This window comes from Paralichthys olivaceus, chromosome 4 (assembly GCF_024713975.1).
Source record: "Paralichthys olivaceus isolate ysfri-2021 chromosome 4, ASM2471397v2, whole genome shotgun sequence".
Taxonomy (NCBI): domain Eukaryota; kingdom Metazoa; phylum Chordata; class Actinopteri; order Pleuronectiformes; family Paralichthyidae; genus Paralichthys; species Paralichthys olivaceus.
In genome coordinates, this window is record NC_091096.1 from 20,693,756 (window position 1) to 20,713,714 (window position 19,959).

The 19,959-nt window shown below is 41.0% G+C and overlaps 1 protein-coding gene across 2 annotated transcripts; it reads right to left on the reverse strand.

The window, feature by feature from the left end:
- Window positions 1-9: 9 nt before the first annotated feature.
- Window positions 10-6,661, reverse strand: hps4 (HPS4 biogenesis of lysosomal organelles complex 3 subunit 2). 2 transcript variants are annotated; one of them, XM_020094076.2, is made up of 12 exons: window positions 6,222-6,661; window positions 4,868-4,958; window positions 4,555-4,698; window positions 4,349-4,456; window positions 3,713-3,829; window positions 3,187-3,281; window positions 3,017-3,089; window positions 2,667-2,785; window positions 1,907-2,558; window positions 1,506-1,632; window positions 1,116-1,227; window positions 10-802 (listed from the first exon to the last, which is right to left on the reverse strand). In XM_020094076.2, exons 1-12 carry the CDS (start codon window positions 6,284-6,286, stop codon window positions 631-633), a joined length of 1,875 nt encoding a protein of 624 aa, XP_019949635.2. In that variant the 5' UTR covers window positions 6,287-6,661; the 3' UTR covers window positions 10-630. The 2 variants fall into 2 exon arrangements, with proteins under 2 accessions (XP_019949635.2, XP_019949636.2); XM_020094077.2 differs by lacking the exon at window positions 1,506-1,632.
- Between the last annotated feature and the right edge of the window lie 13,298 nt (window positions 6,662-19,959).

Genomic DNA, 19,959 nt, shown 5'->3' on the forward strand with positions numbered 1-19,959 from the left:
ACTCGACACTGAGAGGGTCCGGTATTCATTTAATTTCCACTAATAATATTTTTTTTTTAAACAGTGCTGTGCAAAAGAAGAGTCTAACAACACATTTATGTTACCAAAGAATTGATTTGAAATAAATACACTTTTTTATATATAAAAGATGTTTAAATATAGCTTTAGCAAAAGTTTGATTATGTACAGAAATTAAACAGTAAAGATTTATTCTTACCTGGGGTCTAAATTTAGTTCTAAATAAATGCATGCAAGTACAGAAAATTTGTACCTTAATTGCATTGATGTGACCGAAGAAAAAATATGTGAAAAGTCCAGAAAATGTGAGAAGAGAGTAAACAGGAGTGTGTTTTAACATGGCAGAAATAAATGTAAACTAAGCATGTGAGTAACTAAAGATATGGCTAAAACCTTATTGTAAACATGTGCAAACATAACCTGGCAAAACCACAACAACATAAATTACTTTAAACTTATTTTCATTACACACAATAAGCAAATATCACGCAATCTGTTAACTATGGCAGCTCCAAAAACAGAGGAAGCTTTGAATCATATTTTGGCAAATCTGTGTTAATTTTAAAGCTATTAACAGAACAGCTTGTCAGACAGTCACACACTGCAGTTAGGTCAGAGCAGGTTTACCCCGTGCTTCAGTAGTCTGTGTCGGGCCTTGCTGGGCAGCGAGAACGCGCTGTCCTGGTGGTTGGGGATGCCAGAGTTCCTCAGTGATCCCCCGTGCTGCTGGAAGTAAGTCTCCTGAGCCACGCTGCGTGTTCCATACACTGCAGCACCGGCACTCCTGCGGTTCAAATGTTACATGTATTTTAAAGCATAAAGAATGTGTAGCAGAGCAGAAGATAAAGAGATGCACAGAGCAAGGACAGAAACGTTTTCTTCTTCCAGTAAATATGAGCTGTTGCTGCAGTGTGGTCTATGCAAGTAAAGGAAGAACATTCAGGGATTGGTGGGATGTAGTGATAGACACAATGTACTGACAAACCTCCACCCCCGACTTCTACTTGAGGAGCCATTAAAGGCACGAGAACCACCCCCCCAACATACACACTCACACACACACAAAACCACCACCACCACGTCACTGCCATACTGACCTGATAATAGCCTCCTGCAGAGTTTTAGTGTTACAGAAATGCGAGTGAAGAAGCGATGTTGCCCTGACAAAAGGATGCTCCTGGGCTCCCCCTGGTCGACCAGACAGGTTGGCTGCAGAGACACACAATAACAGTGGCACATTAACCTGGACAGGCATGCCTGCTGCACAAAGGAATGCTGATCTCAGTCTTACTAATTAGCCGTTTGCTCATGCAAAGACAAATATAAACTTTCAAACCCCACCCCAGTGTCCGGGTACAGATGCCAGGGATTTTACTCACTCCAGCAGAAAAGTTCAAACTGGAAAAGACAGACTCAGAGCAAAGCCAAGTGAAGGAGAAGTCAAAGAGTGAATACAGAGAGACGTGTGTGATCGTATGAGGCCTTACTCGTCAGTGTGCTCTGAATGCAGTCATAATGGGCAAAGATATAGGGACCCAGAGCCCCCGGAGCCCCCGGACAAATTGTCCTCAGGTGGGCCTCCAGTCCGTTGAGTGATGCCAGGCTGCTGTGATACTAGATACAAACCATAAAGGCAGAGCCAAATATTAGCATCACAAAGGCAAATTAGTGCACTCATGCACTTAAATTCAAATTCTGCCGAGTCACAGCTGGTGGATTATAGAGGGAGACATTGTAATGCATTACATCTGCTGTGTCATGAAGCTTCTTTTTGTTTCACTCATCAAAAGAAGTGAGGTCAGGTTTTGTGCTCAAAGAGTTTCAGTATGGAAATGTGACAAACATAGGAGCAATCAGGGTTATTAGTCGCGTGGCTTTTGTTTCTCACCACTTCCTCCATAGAAGCTGTGTCACTCAGGAACGGAGGATCCACCAGCAGGGCCAGCACCAAGCCTTTCACCCGGTGCAAGTACAGCGTCATGGGGATCAGTGGACTCTCCTCTGGGTTGTCAGAGGCACCAGAGGAAGGAGAAGGATCTTGTACCTCCACCTTGTGACCTTGCGCACTCCCACAGCCCTCCACTCCTCTATCTCCCACCACCTCCTCATATTCACGCGATTCCTCATTGCCTGACTCTGACCCTCGCAGGTCAAATTCTGTCCCACAGCCATTGAGGAGGGAGTTTTCTTCAAATGCAGAGCCATCTCCATTGCCATGTACCTCGCTGTCTCCACCTTCGTTGCTGTGAAAACTCTGATAAAACGATTTGTCAGGCGATTCAGAGGAATGTTGTTCAATGGAAAAAGGAGGCTCAGGGGACTGTGGTGGAAGGTTGAGGGGATCAGCAGTGCTCTGCGATGGAGCTGGGTTACACACTGAGTAATCTGATTCTGACAAGCAAGGACTGACGGACACCTTCTGGGGAGACTGGGAGGGACAGAGGTCAGATGAATCGGACTCACTGGAGGCCATTTCAGATAATGTTCTTGACAGGCGGGTCTTCTTCTGGGGAGCGTCTCTGCGTGGAGTAGAATGGGAACTGGAGGATGGAACACAGTTTCAGAAAGTCTTTTTACTCACACATCCTGTTTTAAGAAACTTTTTAAAGTCTTAAATACTTTCTAATCTCACATGGGGAGGACACTACCTGAGATCTTTGTCGACAGGAGCAGACTGCAGGTACTGGAGTTCAGATATGGTCAGGAACACTGTCGTGGTGCTGACAGCAGCTCCGGATCTGCCAGAGGCCCCTGGTCCATGGTGCCTCTAAATAAAAAAAATTAAAAAAGACTCAGCTTTTTAAAGGAATAGTTAAACTTTTTTTGTATTTGGTTTGTTTTTTTGTGCACCACTTCGATAACCTCAGATGTGATGTCAGTGGTGTGTATAGCAGACAGACCATTTGCCTTTTCAAAGTGTTGCACTAATGTTGAATTGTTCAGGGTCCCTGCTGGGAAAAGATTGTAGAAAACATTTGGACTAAATTTCATGTCGTACCTTTGTGTACATCTCAGTCTCATGGACCATGACCTTCATTGTGAGCTCCGGAGTCATCTGTGTGCTGACAACTCTGAGGACGAGAAGCAGAAATGGTCTGTGTTTTCAGACTGCGCTTGTTTACGGAAACTACTTCTCAGGAGATGGTTGATGTCAAAATGTCAGCTTACCTTCCTCTGAATAGGATGCAGCCTGCCAACACTAGAGGGCAGCGCTGACATGCCTGAAGAATGAGGGCAGCTTTGAGCAACAGAAGTGGGTCAACCTGAGGACAAAAACATTTATTTATCACCTGCTGAAAGTAGATGAACTGAGAAGTAATGAATACAGAGCCAGACACTTCATCTATCATGAGGCAGGGTCGTCTCAGAATCTGTTGTGTGAAAGGTTTGCAACAGGACTGAACAAAATGTGCCTTGAAAGGAGCACATTTTAAACTTGGTCATTTAGCGTTTTGTTTGGCTATGAGGCCAGAAAATAACCAGGATTTACTGGCACTGCTTTGTGAACATCTAAACTGATTCTCTCGAGACAATGACTAAGCAGAAGTTTGCGGGTTTCTGTTAAGACACATCGAGGGCTTACACAATAACACATAGTCATATCCTGTCTGAAGAAAACATCTAGTTTATGTGCAGCAGCATCATAAGCCACTGCAGCACTGAACTACAGAGGGCATCATCATTTTATACGTACATTGGTTGAGTCGATGGTTCGTAAACAGCTGAAGATGCGATGGAACTCTGAGGATCCTGGCTGCAGGTATGAGAGGTACTGCCCCCATCGAGCAGCCAACGTTTCCTGGCTGTTAAGCTACAGCATAAAACAAACTCAAATTACAACATGCAGAGACAGACAAGATATTACTAGGGTCATAGTTCTTGTATTTTCTCAATATATACATACAAGATAATAATAATTTCACATACAGTACAACTAAACTGTGATTTTGACTTTCAGCTATGTTGTACATTGTTCTTTAATTCAATGCAGACCTTCCTGTTTGCCACCACCTTTTATTAAATCAAATCATGAGTTATTTATTACAGTTGCTTTTACTCTTTTATTTCTTAGTTGTTGTTTTTAATTAACCACTTAACAGTTTTGTATTTATTTCTAACTACTCCTATGTATTGTCTTATGATAACTGTCATATTTTATGTAAAGCACTTTTAACTGCTCTGCTGTCAAAATGAGTTACTTAAATAAACTGTCCTTTCCTAATGTTGGTCCATGACTTGGTGCAAATCCTCTTACAAACTCTTAGGAAAAAAATCAGTCTTTCATCATACAGAGCTGCTGTAGAACTATGAGGACGACTGGAGTGTGTACCTGGTAGCTCTGTCGGACAGAGCCATTGTAGAAACAAAACAGATTAATGAGCTGATCCAGTAGCTCACACACACTGACGGTGGGGACTTCCACTGAGCAGCCCAGAGCCTGAGAGTGAAAAACAAAGAAACATACATCCCAAATAACCAGGTCAAAACAAAGTCATCTTGAAAAGTTGCAGCCAGACCACCAGTGAGAGCACTCACCCAGAGGAAGTCATCCTTCATGCGGATGGCATACTTGCTGCGCCGTAGCCTCAGGATGCGCACAGGAGAGGAGGACAGCTCAGAGACACAGCGGCCTACGCCGGCGAGCTGTCCGCAGAGAAGCTCCTGCTTATCTAAAGGGGTCTGCAAGAAACGCACAGGGGAATTACACAGAAATAATTATAATACAAATCTGTGGATTCAAATACACACAAAATTCAAGTAAGCAACAAGGAATCATTATTTAACATACACATACAGGACATCCACCCACAACAGGAACCAAACGTGTAAGTGTTTGTGAGGGTCAAACCTCTTCAGGATGGAAGTAGCAGATTCCCTCTCTCGTGGGGTCCCCCTCTCCTTTCACTTTTGATCCATCATAGAGAAAGAAATAAGTACACCTGCAAAAGATTAATAATATATTTTAATTGAATAGCCCAAGGATTACAAAAGATAAAAGAATGAAGATAAAAATGTAACACCTGTCACACATTAAAAGCAGAGTTAAGAGTTTGAGAAGGGATTTGAAAGTGAACAGGTCCATGCACTCTATGATATGTTGGAGGAGAGAGTTCCAGAGGGAGGGGCTGTTGTGATGCTCCAGTACATGTGGTGTCAGGTGTAGCAGGAAAAACCCTTCAACCTGGACTGACTGAAGGCAGCGAGCTGAGCTGAGAGTGCTGCTCAATTACTATATCAAGTCAAACTCTGCCATATGTATGGGTCATAGGCTGATCCCCAGAGTAAACACATGAGTAGACATATAACCACACATGCTACATACATGTGGCACAACATGTAACTATACAGCGTAGTAGGTGCTTAGGTGCTATGTAAGTACATAACATGTTAAGTACTAAAGTAACATATATGTACACAACATAGTATGCAGTGAAAAGTCACAGGATAGACAGGATATGAGTAGTGCAATAAATTAAGCAGTGAAAATACTTTGTCCATCTACAGGATGAGTAAAATACCAGCAGATGTAGTAAAAAAAAGCAGCAGATGTAGTAGAATAGTGGCACATGTAGTAAAATAGCAGTAGATGTAGATTAATAGTAGCAGATGTAGTCAAATAGTGGCAGATGTAGTAGAATAGCAGCAGATGTAGTAAAATAGCAGGAGATGTAGTAGAATATTGGCAGATGTAGTAAAATAGAAGCAGATGTAGTTTAATAGCAGCAGATGTAGTCAAATAGTGGCAGATGTAGTAAAATAGAAGCAGATGTAGTAAAATAGAAGCAGATGTAGTAACATAGTGGAAGATTTAGTACAATAGTGGCAGATATAGTAGAATATTGGCAGATGTAGTACAATAGAAGCAGATGTAGTACAATAGAGGCAGATGTAGTATAATAGAGGCAGATGTAGTAGAATATTAACAGATGTAGTAAAATAGAAGCAGATGTAGTAACATAGCGGCATTTACAGTGAGAAGTGATAGCTGATGCAATGACAACAAAAAGTGACTGGCACATGTTTAAACTGAAAAGGACTTTAAGTGGATTTCAGCAACAGCTCAGTGATGGCAAGAGAAGACATTTGTGTTTGGTTCACGGGGATAAATCTTCTCAGCTGAGGAGACAGAGACTAGTGATCAGAGAGGTGTGTTTACATCCACTCTCCACAGTGGAAGCAGACTTGATCCGAGCTGATCTCACCTTCTTATTAGCTCAGCCATCACCGAGGAAAAGCCCAGAAAGAGCAGAGAAGGTTCCTCGGTCATCAGTTATCTTGTGCCCATGAATCCCCACGCAAAAGCCGGGCAGCAGATCCCCTCTGACACCGAGCACAGGAGGGGTCAGATGTTAGAAATCCTCCGACACGGCTCACAGCTCCAGGTAGCTGTGGATGCTGTCCGACCCGGCGCTGGATGTTGTTTCTCCGCCGCGGTTTGTCTTCGATGCGGCCCGGGCATCGGTGGGACGGGGCTGGTGCCACCTGAGGAATGCGGCTGGGTCACACGCAGTGGAAGTCATGTGAAAGTACGGCGAGCTCACTGGGACAAAACACCTCAGAGCGACACGCCGCGGAGCGCATTCATCTGTTTCCGGAAGTAAACTCCTCATTCATTTTTCTCCTGTGATGTTTCAGGAAATCCTCACCAGAGAGTCTGAAGTGTGGAAACCAGGCCGAGCAGCGTCGAGATCAGGGCCGGGTCTAGACAGGCATGTATGAGGGGGCAGCCACAAATCTTGAGGGGGCATTGTGAAGAGGGGATTGTAAAAAAGCAGCCAGATTGCAGAAGTTGGGTGGGGGCGGGGCTTTCTGTAGGGGTCTGTACGCACAGACCATTTGTGCTCAGTCTGTGGCAGGGAGCGGACAGTGCTCTCTCCCCGTGCTGTGACACATGACAGGGACTGTGGGCCCACACACCCTGATCTAGGAGAATAGGCTACAACTTAGCTACTACAAGAATTTGATTATGTGGTTTTGGTTGTTGTTGTTGACTGAGCAAATAAAGATTTTCAAGAAAAATATTAACTCTTGTTTTTATTATGTTATTAGCAATTAAGTATGTCACTACACAAAACACTATGACCGAATTTAACAGGGCTCCTTTGCTTCGCAGTTTACTGCTGCAAGCTGCTATTAGAAACCTGACACTAGCTCATTTGCATACTAAAGGGTGATTGGAAGTTGGGCAGACAGCTATCCCTCACAGTGAACCGGCAGCAGGCCGATACACTGAGCAGAGCGAAAAGGGGAGATGGAGCGGAGGTGAGAAACATGACATGAGAAACAACTTGATATATTTTATATTTGAGGGGGCAAGCAAGACATTAAGACATTAAGAAGTGGAGCGGAGGAGAGAAGCATGAGATAATAAAAAATATATGAAATTTAATATATTTTGGGGGATTTAGTTTGAGGGGGCACAACATTTATTTGAGGGGGCCAGGCCCCCTCTTGCCCCTGCCTAGACCCGGCCCTGGTCGAGATGGGTAGAAACATCGTCAGGACCCCCTAACCTTCACATGGCATGGACAGTGGGTGGGTGATGGGTCAGATAATGCCACTTCATTCTTAAAGGATGCAGCACAAAGGCCGGCAGGATTAAATCAAATGTCTCTTTTCAAAAGGATTTAAATATGAACGAATGTGAGTTGTTGACCATCCATGACCACCCTCAAATCAAAGTGTACAATATCTCTGTACAATATCTAGGGAGTACCAATTAACATGAATTGATCAAAATAATCCTGTTCTTACATATGAAAACATAAAATTGGGTATTCAAATGCAAATTCAGCGGAGAAAAAGTATGAATTAATTTCTTACAAAATTGTTGTAAAAACAACCCCTCTTTTTTCTGCATATTTAAACTCCTATTAAAAAATATCTCAAATGTTGCAAAATGAAAAAAACACAATCTCTTTTAAAGAATTCAGGCTCAGAATTCAGAATCGTGTGTTCAAATTGTTTCTTTTTCTGTGTGTTTTTTATTATATATTCTCCTGTGACAATTGCTCAGTCTGTTTAATAGTATGTATCATTATGATTATGACGTGCCTTGTTATTTGTATTTGAATTTGAACAAAAGAAAACAAAAATTGTGGCCACATACATTTAACAAGTGGATGTAGCTTTTGGCTCTGAAAAATGAAGCCTATGTGGACTGCTTGAAAATGCAAGACCAAGAAATCTCCGGCTCCATAAGTAGACTGTCACTCAAAAACGCAAACATCTACCATGAAATACTCGTTCAATACATTTTTTCCAGTTTGCTTAATTTTAAGACGGGTTGCCCGAATTTATCCACGGGTCCAATTCACGAAATTCACTCTCAAAGAGAAGCAGGTTTGGGGGTGTGTCTGTCTGATGAACACACAGATGTCATGGATGATTGACAGGCAGCAGTTTAGACGGTGCCTGAACAGGGCAGACTCATAAATCCTGTTAACAGAGTTCCACATTTTTAGTTAGTTATTTTATGAGACCGAATCAGTAAATTGGCTATCTTTTCCCATACTTAGAAGGGTGGTGCTCCAAGGTAACTTTAATGTCAATTAAAGTTATCATATAATAATAATATTACTTTTTAATATTTATATTTAAATATTTTTCTGATAGCCAAGATTATTCAATGCCCAACGGCACATTTAATGTTGCCATTTTCAATGCAGAGTAATCCCAACATAACAAATTCACAGCTGCACATGCAGTAGAGATGGTTTGCTTTTTTCTTGAGGATGTGTGATTGAAAGCACTTTGCCACAGATGCTAACACTACTGGATCAGGTACAAGTAGCATGTATTTCAGCTTCTTCTGAAATGTCAGTGTCCTCAATCCCCACTCCACCGCTGGCCTGCACTCACCGTATACTTGAACATTAAACACCAACAATAATCTAAAATTCTTAGGCCAGTACTGAAGTGATTACTTTTTACTTATTGGATTCACACAAGAGTTTATGAAATATGAAAAAATAACACTAGTTCGGTAAATCATTCATAGCACACACCACACATCCACAAACTTGTCTTTCACCGGATAGCTTGTCAACCTTTGGGCTATGACACTGAAGAAGATCTTGCCTTCCACATTGAGCAGAGTTATGGAAATTGGCTGATGTTTCTACTCTTTTGGTATCAGTATTCCTCCAGCTTTGTACAAAGCTTTGGGTTTTATTTGCTTCACCCATGCCACTGTTATTTATTTCCACCAAAATTTTAAAAGATCAGTGTTATGGAAGTTTTCTAGAAACTGGTGAAAGGAGAACTCAGGCAGCAACTGATGTATGCAGAAGAATCTATGCAGAACATTTTTATGTAGACTTGATGCATCAAGGAGACCAGAAGGTGCAACAATATATAAATGCTATCAGAGTAACATGAGCATTTGTCACCCCCAAGTCTTAAGATGTCTCCCACAGCATTCCCATATATCTCACAATACTTGCATCACCCATTCCAACAACACATCCATGAAAGGCATGAATTGCTGTCGCTCTCTATGTTACATGTAGATGTTCACATTCTATTGGACAGTTGTGCCTAAAGCATTCCTAAATAATTTTAAACAACTGTGTCCTTATGCCTTGCCATTGGTGTTATTTGCTAAAGAGTTGAAGTTAGTGCCACTCTGTCTAGGGCATCTGAATAAGATATGAAAGTCCCTGAGCGTACTAGACACTACAATGTACTGCTCGTTGGCCCTTTATCTATAACCTGACCTTGCGTATTGCTTGGACAGAGGGAAGTATCTGTGGAACAAGGAAGGCCCCACTCTCCCAATGGTATACAGATGTAATGTGTGAGTATGGTAAAAGAAATCCTCAACAACTCCCCCCTTTTTGATCATGAGATCAACAAACCCTACTATCACAATAAAAACAGTGGTACATATGTTCGGCAGAGGAATAATAAAAGCTATACAATACAGTGGATAAAACACAGCATAAATTCAACATGAAGGTCTCACGCATCAGGCATTTATTTGAACCCCCCTCTCTTGGACAAACAAGTCGCCGAAGTCAAAACCTCTCTCAGCCAAGTAAAAGTTTTTTGGCAACCAATTAGTCCTCCTGATTTTTAAAGATGTTATTCAAAGAATACATGATAATATAACAATCATTACAAGTACAAATGGGACTTATTTCTAGAATGTAATTGTTGGAGCTATTTAGAATGTTTATTATATATTCTAAATGTATTTAAATTATGTGTGTGTGTGTCTGTGTATATATTTGTAGATCACCATTTTGACCACTAGATGGTAGTATGCACCTTGGTTAGGAGGTAACACAGGACATATGGTTCTTACCGTAAGCGTAATCATAAATGTAATATAGGTAATATTAACAACAATTACAATGGAATATCAAACGGAGTAACTCTTCTAAAGCAATAAATCAACTGGATCATTTCACCTTCATCTCATCACAGTAATTCTTTATATCGTAACCATCAGTCTGCAATAAGCTGCAACATCACCCAAAGTTATGGCAAACATTTGGACATTCACTTACGCGTCAAGAACATTCTTTTTTCACCAATGTAAGTGACTACTTTGGAACAATGGAATTAAACTGATAGTCACAACAGTAATACAACAATGATTGAGTCAAAACAATCAGATTAGATAAACCTAAACGTTAATCAAAGAGTAAAATTGATATCTTAACACCAGGGACTAGTTGGTTTCTTAAATTCAGGGGTGGGCACCGGTTTTTTCAATCAACGCCATTTTGATCCTTCGCGGGACACTGAGAAAAATAATTTTTTGGCTATGAATTTTTTTCCTTGCTTGTGTGGGGGTCTAGGTGAGTGGGCCACATGATATGATTCCTGCCGATAGGCAGGAGGTGATAAAAAGTCTACCCGTTTCAGGAGAGACTATGGTGATACTACGTAATGAGTGTGCTTTCTTCCCTTCTGTAGCCATAAAAAGTCTACCCGTTTCAGGAGAGACTATGGTGATACTACGTAATGAGTGTGCTTTCTTCCCTTCTGTAGCCATAAAAAGTCTACCCGTTTCAGGAGAGACTATGGTGATACTACGTAAAGAGTGTGCTTTCTTCCCTTCTGTAGCCATAAAAAGTCTACCCGTTTCAGGAGAGACTATGGTGATACTACGTAATGAGTGTGCTTTCTTCCCTTCTGTAGCCATAAAAAGTCTACCCGTTTCAGGAGAGACTATGGTGATACTACGTAATGAGTGTGCTTTCTTCCCTTCTGTAGCCATAGAGGATGTGGTAAAAGGCCGGGCCTTTGCTGACACACTGTCCCTGTCTGTGGTGAGGCTGTAGTGGTGTGTATTCTTAACCTCAATACTACATGAACTTTCATTCCTTATATTTATTGTATAGTGCATGTTGATGTGTCAGGCTTGCTGTTGCCTCTCTTCTGTCTCTCCATAGTTGTCTGGTTGGGGTTTGTGCCAGCAAAACCCGACCTTCCTACGAGAAAAAGAGCAAACTCCAGTGTTTACCATTTAATGAATCTGTTAATTGGCTTCCTACTTCATGCCTCTGGTATTTTTATAATTATTCATATGCTATTTATAATAAAATTAAATTGAACTTGCCAATCCTTCCTTTTTTGGGGAAGCCACATGATAGACTGATAAAGGTTAATGGTTTAAGGGTTCCTCCTGTCCCTAAGCGGGAGGTGGCGTTGTCAGTACAGTTTCTGTATTTAAGGGTCACCACACTTGTTTCTACAATAAAATATTATTAAAGTGCCTTTATTTCAAAATGCCATGTGGTATTTAATCTGCTACTTGTTTGTTATTAATTATCAATCATCAAGTAATTTTTATCATTCACGCAAAGTAATATTAACTAGACTTCTGTCTTGACAACCTGACACAATTAATTCAGATTTAAAGAAAAATACCTTATTCAACAACACATTTAATAATCTTATCTATCTGTTTGAGAGATAAAATGCAACAGAAAGATATATGAAATGATTATGGACATAATGCTCATACATTATTTATTCAAGACAGATCTTCATGTTCATATTTAGTATGAAATTTATTAGATTAAAAGGGGAAAACTGGAGCACCCGGAGAAAACCCTATACATTTTCCAAAAATAGGGGTGTTGGTTTTAGAGCAATAATGCAGCTATAAATAATATAATGAAAGGACCTGCAACTGATGCTAACCCTGTGACAGCTGTGATAACGTTCAGGATGCAATTACGGCTGCATATGCAGTAGTTTGCTTTTTTCTCGAGCATCTGTGATTGAAAACACTTTACCAGGGAAGCTAACGCTCCTGGATCAGGTACAAGTGGCATGTATTTCAGCCTCTTGCCAAACTTGCTACGAAGCTTGGAATACACAGCCTTTGACACGTTCTTGCTGCACATGTGTGGAACAAAATCCTCTTTGAGTCCTTTTAGTATTTCTTTTACCAGACACTTTGTGAAGCTGTCCAACTCCTCATTGTTGATGTCCTTCAGTGCACACCTCTTGATGACTTCCATGACCACCTTGGCAACAAACTCCTGGCGCTTCTTCTCTTCAGAATCCACACTGTCAGACCGATGCATCGATGGCATGCTATACTGTACGGAATGCATGTCATCTGAGCACAGGTTAATGGTGTCTAGCTGCTGCTGCACGGTGTCTGTGTGCTGCTGCATGGTGTCCAGGCCGTGCTGCTGCATGGGGTCTGTGTGTTGGTGCACGTTGTCTTTTTGCTGCTGTAGGGGGTCCGAGTGCTGCTGCTCCTTGTGTTGTTGCTGCTCAATGTTGTCTGAATTCTCCACTTTGTCTATATGCCAAATATGATTGTATCGCTCTTGTCCAATGTTATCTGCTCTGCTTTCGTATGGCTTTCAGCAAGTGTTCTTTCTACAACGTGTGTTGAGCTGTTCATAGGCATTCTCCTCACCTCAAGGTTGTCAGTCAGCTTTTGATACTGTTCTGGAGTATGTTGATTCGACCCTTCTCCTCCCCCAAGGCTATCTTCCACTGCTTTTTAAGCTGCCCACTCTGTTGTACCAAGCATTCTATTTCCAGCTGCCTTCAGGACTTAATTTAAGTTGTTTGGGTTATTAGTTTCCTCCAAAATGTTCTACTGCTTTGTCATACATAATGTTCCACATCAAACCCTATACATTTTCAAAAAATAGGGGAGTTTTAGAGTAATAATGCAGCTATAAATTATATAATGCAAGGACCTGCGACTGCAACTGATGCTAACCCTGTGACATCTGTGATAACGGTGAGGATGCATTTACGGCTGCATATACAGTAGTTTGCTTTTTTCTCGAGCATCTGTGATTGAAAGCACTTTGACAGGGAAGCTAATTTTGAACGAACCGCTTGGCGAATGTCTTAGGAAAAAAAGTAATTTTTATCATTCAAGCAAAGTAATATTAACTAGACTTCTGTATTGACAACCTGAACAACCTGACAAAATTAATTAAAATTTAAAGAAAAATACCTTATTCAACAACACATTTAATAATCTTATCTATCTGTTTGAGAGATAAAATGCAACAGAAAGTTACATGAAATGATTATGGACATAATGCTCATACATTATTTATTCAAGACAGATCTTCATGTTCATATTTAGTATGAAATTTATTAGATTAAAAGGGGAAAACTGGAGCACCCGGAGAAAACCCTATACATTTTCCAAAAATAGGGGTGTTGGTTTTAGAGCAATAATGCAGCTATAAATAATATAATGAAAGGACCTGCAACTGATGCTAACCCTGTGACAGCTGTGATAACGTTCAGGATGCAATTACGGCTGCATATGCAGTAGTTTGCTTTTTTCTCGAGCATCTGTGATTGAAAACACTTTACCAGGGAAGCTAACGCTCCTGGATCAGGTACAAGTGGCATGTATTTCAGCCTCTTGCCAAACTTGCTACGAAGCTTGGAATACACAGCCTTTGACACGTTCTTGCTGCACATGTGTGGAACAAAATCCTCTTTGAGTCCTTTTAGTATTTCTTTTACCAGACACTTTGTGAAGCTGTCCAACTCCTCATTGTTGATGTCCTTCAGTGCACACCTCTTGATGACTTCCATGACCACCTTGGCAACAAACTCCTGGCGCTTCTTCTCTTCAGAATCCACACTGTCAGACCGATGCATCGATGGCATGCTATACTGTACGGAATGCATGTCATCTGAGCACAGGTTAATGGTGTCTAGCTGCTGCTGCACGGTGTCTGTGTGCTGCTGCATGGTGTCCAGGCCGTGCTGCTGCATGGGGTCTGTGTGTTGGTGCACGTTGTCTTTTTGCTGCTGTAGGGGGTCCGAGTGCTGCTGCTCCTTGTGTTGTTGCTGCTCAATGTTGTCTGAATTCTCCACTTTGTCTATATGCCAAATATGATTGTATCGCTCTTGTCCAATGTTATCTGCTCTGCTTTCGTATGGCTTTCAGCAAGTGTTCTTTCTACAACGTGTGTTGAGCTGTTCATAGGCATTCTCCTCACCTCAAGGTTGTCAGTCAGCTTTTGATACTGTTCTGGAGTATGTTGATTCGACCCTTCTCCTCCCCCAAGGCTATCTTCCACTGCTTTTTAAGCTGCCCACTCTGTTGTACCAAGCATTCTATTTCCAGCTGCCTTCAGGACTTAATTTAAGTTGTTTGGGTTATTAGTTTCCTCCAAAATGTTCTACTGCTTTGTCATACATAATGTTCCACATCAAACCCTATACATTTTCAAAAAATAGGGGAGTTTTAGAGTAATAATGCAGCTATAAATTATATAATGCAAGGACCTGCGACTGCAACTGATGCTAACCCTGTGACATCTGTGATAACGGTGAGGATGCATTTACGGCTGCATATACAGTAGTTTGCTTTTTTCTCGAGCATCTGTGATTGAAAGCACTTTGACAGGGAAGCTAATTTTGAACGAACCGCTTGGCGAATGTCTTAGGAAAAAAAGTAATTTTTATCATTCAAGCAAAGTAATATTAACTAGACTTCTGTATTGACAACCTGAACAACCTGACAAAATTAATTAAAATTTAAAGAAAAATACCTTATTCAACAACACATTTAATAATCTTATCTATCTGTTTGAGAGATAAAATGCAACAGAAAGTTACATGAAATGATTATGGACATAATGCTCATACATTATTTATTCAAGACAGATCTTCATGTTCATATTTAGTATGAAATTTATTAGATTAAAAGGGGAAAACTGGAGCACCCGGAGAAAACCCTATACATTTTCCAAAAATAGGGGTGTTGGTTTTAGAGCAATAATGCAGCTATAAATAATATAATGAAAGGACCTGCAACTGATGCTAACCCTGTGACAGCTGTGATAACGTTCAGGATGCAATTACGGCTGCATATGCAGTAGTTTGCTTTTTTCTCGAGCATCTGTGATTGAAAACACTTTACCAGGGAAGCTAACGCTCCTGGATCAGGTACAAGTGGCATGTATTTCAGCCTCTTGCCAAACTTGCTACGAAGCTTGGAATACACAGCCTTTGACACGTTCTTGCTGCACATGTGTGGAACAAAATCCTCTTTGAGTCCTTTTAGTATTTCTTTTACCAGACACTTTGTGAAGCTGTCCAACTCCTCATTGTTGATGTCCTTCAGTGCACACCTCTTGATGACTTCCATGACCACCTTGGCAACAAACTCCTGGCGCTTCTTCTCTTCAGAATCCACACTGTCAGACCGATGCATCGATGGCATGCTATACTGTACGGAATGCATGTCATCTGAGCACAGGTTAATGGTGTCTAGCTGCTGCTGCACGGTGTCTGTGTGCTGCTGCATGGTGTCCAGGCCGTGCTGCTGCATGGGGTCTGTGTGTTGGTGCACGTTGTCTTTTTGCTGCTGTAGGGGGTCCGAGTGCTGCTGCTCCTTGTGTTGTTGCTGCTCAATGTTGTCTGAATTCTCCACTTTGTCTATATGCCAAATATGATTGTATCGCTCTTGTCCAATGTTATCTGCTCTGCTTTCGTATGGCTTTCAGCAAGTGTTCTTTCTACAACGTGTGTTGAGCTGTTCATAGGCATTCTCCTCACCTCAAGGTTGTCAGTCAGCTTTTGATACTGTTCTGGAGTATGTTGATTCGACCCTTCTCCTCCCCCAAGGCTATCTTCCACTGCTTTTTAAGCTGCCCACTCTGTTGTACCAAGCATTCTATTTCCAGCTGCCTTCAGGACTTAATTTAAGTTGTTTGGGTTATTAGTTTCCTCCAAAATGTTCTACTGCTTTGTCATACATAATGTTCCACATCAAACCCTATACATTTTCAAAAAATAGGGGAGTTTTAGAGTAATAATGCAGCTATAAATTATATAATGCAAGGACCTGCGACTGCAACTGATGCTAACCCTGTGACATCTGTGATAACGGTGAGGATGCATTTACGGCTGCATATACAGTAGTTTGCTTTTTTCTCGAGCATCTGTGATTGAAAGCACTTTGACAGGGAAGCTAATTTTGAACGAACCGCTTGGCGGTCTTTGGTCTTAGGAAAAAAAGTAATTTTTATCATTCAAGCAAAGTAATATTAACTAGACTTCTGTATTGACAACCTGAACAACCTGACAAAATTAATTAAAATTTAAAGAAAAATACCTTATTCAACAACACATTTAATAATCTTATCTATCTGTTTGAGAGATAAAATGCAACAGAAAGTTACATGAAATGATTATGGACATAATGCTCATACATTATTTATTCAAGACAGATCTTCATGTTCATATTTAGTATGAAATTTATTAGATTAAAAGGGGAAAACTGGAGCACCCGGAGAAAACCCTATACATTTTCCAAAAATAGGGGTGTTGGTTTTAGAGCAATAATGCAGCTATAAATAATATAATGAAAGGACCTGCAACTGATGCTAACCCTGTGACAGCTGTGATAACGTTCAGGATGCAATTACGGCTGCATATGCAGTAGTTTGCTTTTTTCTCGAGCATCTGTGATTGAAAACACTTTACCAGGGAAGCTAACGCTCCTGGATCAGGTACAAGTGGCATGTATTTCAGCCTCTTGCCAAACTTGCTACGAAGCTTGGAATACACAGCCTTTGACACGTTCTTGCTGCACATGTGTGGAACAAAATCCTCTTTGAGTCCTTTTAGTATTTCTTTTACCAGACACTTTGTGAAGCTGTCCAACTCCTCATTGTTGATGTCCTTCAGTGCACACCTCTTGATGACTTCCATGACCACCTTGGCAACAAACTCCTGGCGCTTCTTCTCTTCAGAATCCACACTGTCAGACCGATGCATCGATGGCATGCTATACTGTACGGAATGCATGTCATCTGAGCACAGGTTAATGGTGTCTAGCTGCTGCTGCACGGTGTCTGTGTGCTGCTGCATGGTGTCCAGGCCGTGCTGCTGCATGGGGTCTGTGTGTTGGTGCACGTTGTCTTTTTGCTGCTGTAGGGGGTCCGAGTGCTGCTGCTCCTTGTGTTGTTGCTGCTCAATGTTGTCTGAATTCTCCACTTTGTCTATATGCCAAATATGATTGTATCGCTCTTGTCCAATGTTATCTGCTCTGCTTTCGTATGGCTTTCAGCAAGTGTTCTTTCTACAACGTGTGTTGAGCTGTTCATAGGCATTCTCCTCACCTCAAGGTTGTCAGTCAGCTTTTGATACTGTTCTGGAGTATGTTGATTCGACCCTTCTCCTCCCCCAAGGCTATCTTCCACTGCTTTTTAAGCTGCCCACTCTGTTGTACCAAGCATTCTATTTCCAGCTGCCTTCAGGACTTAATTTAAGTTGTTTGGGTTATTAGTTTCCTCCAAAATGTTCTACTGCTTTGTCATACATAATGTTCCACATCAAACCCTATACATTTTCAAAAAATAGGGGAGTTTTAGAGTAATAATGCAGCTATAAATTATATAATGCAAGGACCTGCGACTGCAACTGATGCTAACCCTGTGACATCTGTGATAACGGTGAGGATGCATTTACGGCTGCATATACAGTAGTTTGCTTTTTTCTCGAGCATCTGTGATTGAAAGCACTTTGACAGGGAAGCTAATTTTGAACGAACCGCTTGGCGGTCTTTGGTCTTAGGAAAAAAAGTAATTTTTATCATTCAAGCAAAGTAATATTAACTAGACTTCTGTATTGACAACCTGAACAACCTGACAAAATTAATTAAAATTTAAAGAAAAATACCTTATTCAACAACACATTTAATAATCTTATCTATCTGTTTGAGAGATAAAATGCAACAGAAAGTTACATGAAATGATTATGGACATAATGCTCATACATTATTTATTCAAGACAGATCTTCATGTTCATATTTAGTATGAAATTTATTAGATTAAAAGGGGAAAACTGGAGCACCCGGAGAAAACCCTATACATTTTCCAAAAATAGGGGTGTTGGTTTTAGAGCAATAATGCAGCTATAAATAATATAATGAAAGGACCTGCAACTGATGCTAACCCTGTGACAGCTGTGATAACGTTCAGGATGCAATTACGGCTGCATATGCAGTAGTTTGCTTTTTTCTCGAGCATCTGTGATTGAAAACACTTTACCAGGGAAGCTAACGCTCCTGGATCAGGTACAAGTGGCATGTATTTCAGCCTCTTGCCAAACTTGCTACGAAGCTTGGAATACACAGCCTTTGACACGTTCTTGCTGCACATGTGTGGAACAAAATCCTCTTTGAGTCCTTTTAGTATTTCTTTTACCAGACACTTTGTGAAGCTGTCCAACTCCTCATTGTTGATGTCCTTCAGTGCACACCTCTTGATGACTTCCATGACCACCTTGGCAACAAACTCCTGGCGCTTCTTCTCTTCAGAATCCACACTGTCAGACCGATGCATCGATGGCATGCTATACTGTACGGAATGCATGTCATCTGAGCACAGGTTAATGGTGTCTAGCTGCTGCTGCACGGTGTCTGTGTGCTGCTGCATGGTGTCCAGGCCGTGCTGCTGCATGGGGTCTGTGTGTTGGTGCACGTTGTCTTTTTGCTGCTGTAGGGGGTCCGAGTGCTGCTGCTCCTTGTGTTGTTGCTGCTCAATGTTGTCTGAATTCTCCACTTTGTCTATATGCCAAATATGATTGTATCGCTCTTGTCCAATGTTATCTGCTCTGCTTTCGTATGGCTTTCAGCAAGTGTTCTTTCTACAACGTGTGTTGAGCTGTTCATAGGCATTCTCCTCACCTCAAGGTTGTCAGTCAGCTTTTGATACTGTTCTGGAGTATGTTGATTCGACCCTTCTCCTCCCCCAAGGCTATCTTCCACTGCTTTTTAAGCTGCCCACTCTGTTGTACCAAGCATTCTATTTCCAGCTGCCTTCAGGACTTAATTTAAGTTGTTTGGGTTATTAGTTTCCTCCAAAATGTTCTACTGCTTTGTCATACATAATGTTCCACATCAAACCCTATACATTTTCAAAAAATAGGGGAGTTTTAGAGTAATAATGCAGCTATAAATTATATAATGCAAGGACCTGCGACTGCAACTGATGCTAACCCTGTGACATCTGTGATAACGGTGAGGATGCATTTACGGCTGCATATACAGTAGTTTGCTTTTTTCTCGAGCATCTGTGATTGAAAGCACTTTGACAGGGAAGCTAATTTTGAACGAACCGCTTGGCGAATGTCTTAGGAAAAAAAGTAATTTTTATCATTCAAGCAAAGTAATATTAACTAGACTTCTGTATTGACAACCTGAACAACCTGACAAAATTAATTAAAATTTAAAGAAAAATACCTTATTCAACAACACATTTAATAATCTTATCTATCTGTTTGAGAGATAAAATGCAACAGAAAGTTACATGAAATGATTATGGACATAATGCTCATACATTATTTATTCAAGACAGATCTTCATGTTCATATTTAGTATGAAATTTATTAGATTAAAAGGGGAAAACTGGAGCACCCTGAGAAAAAACCCCTTTCAGTATTTCTTTTACCAGACACTTTGTGAAGCTGTCC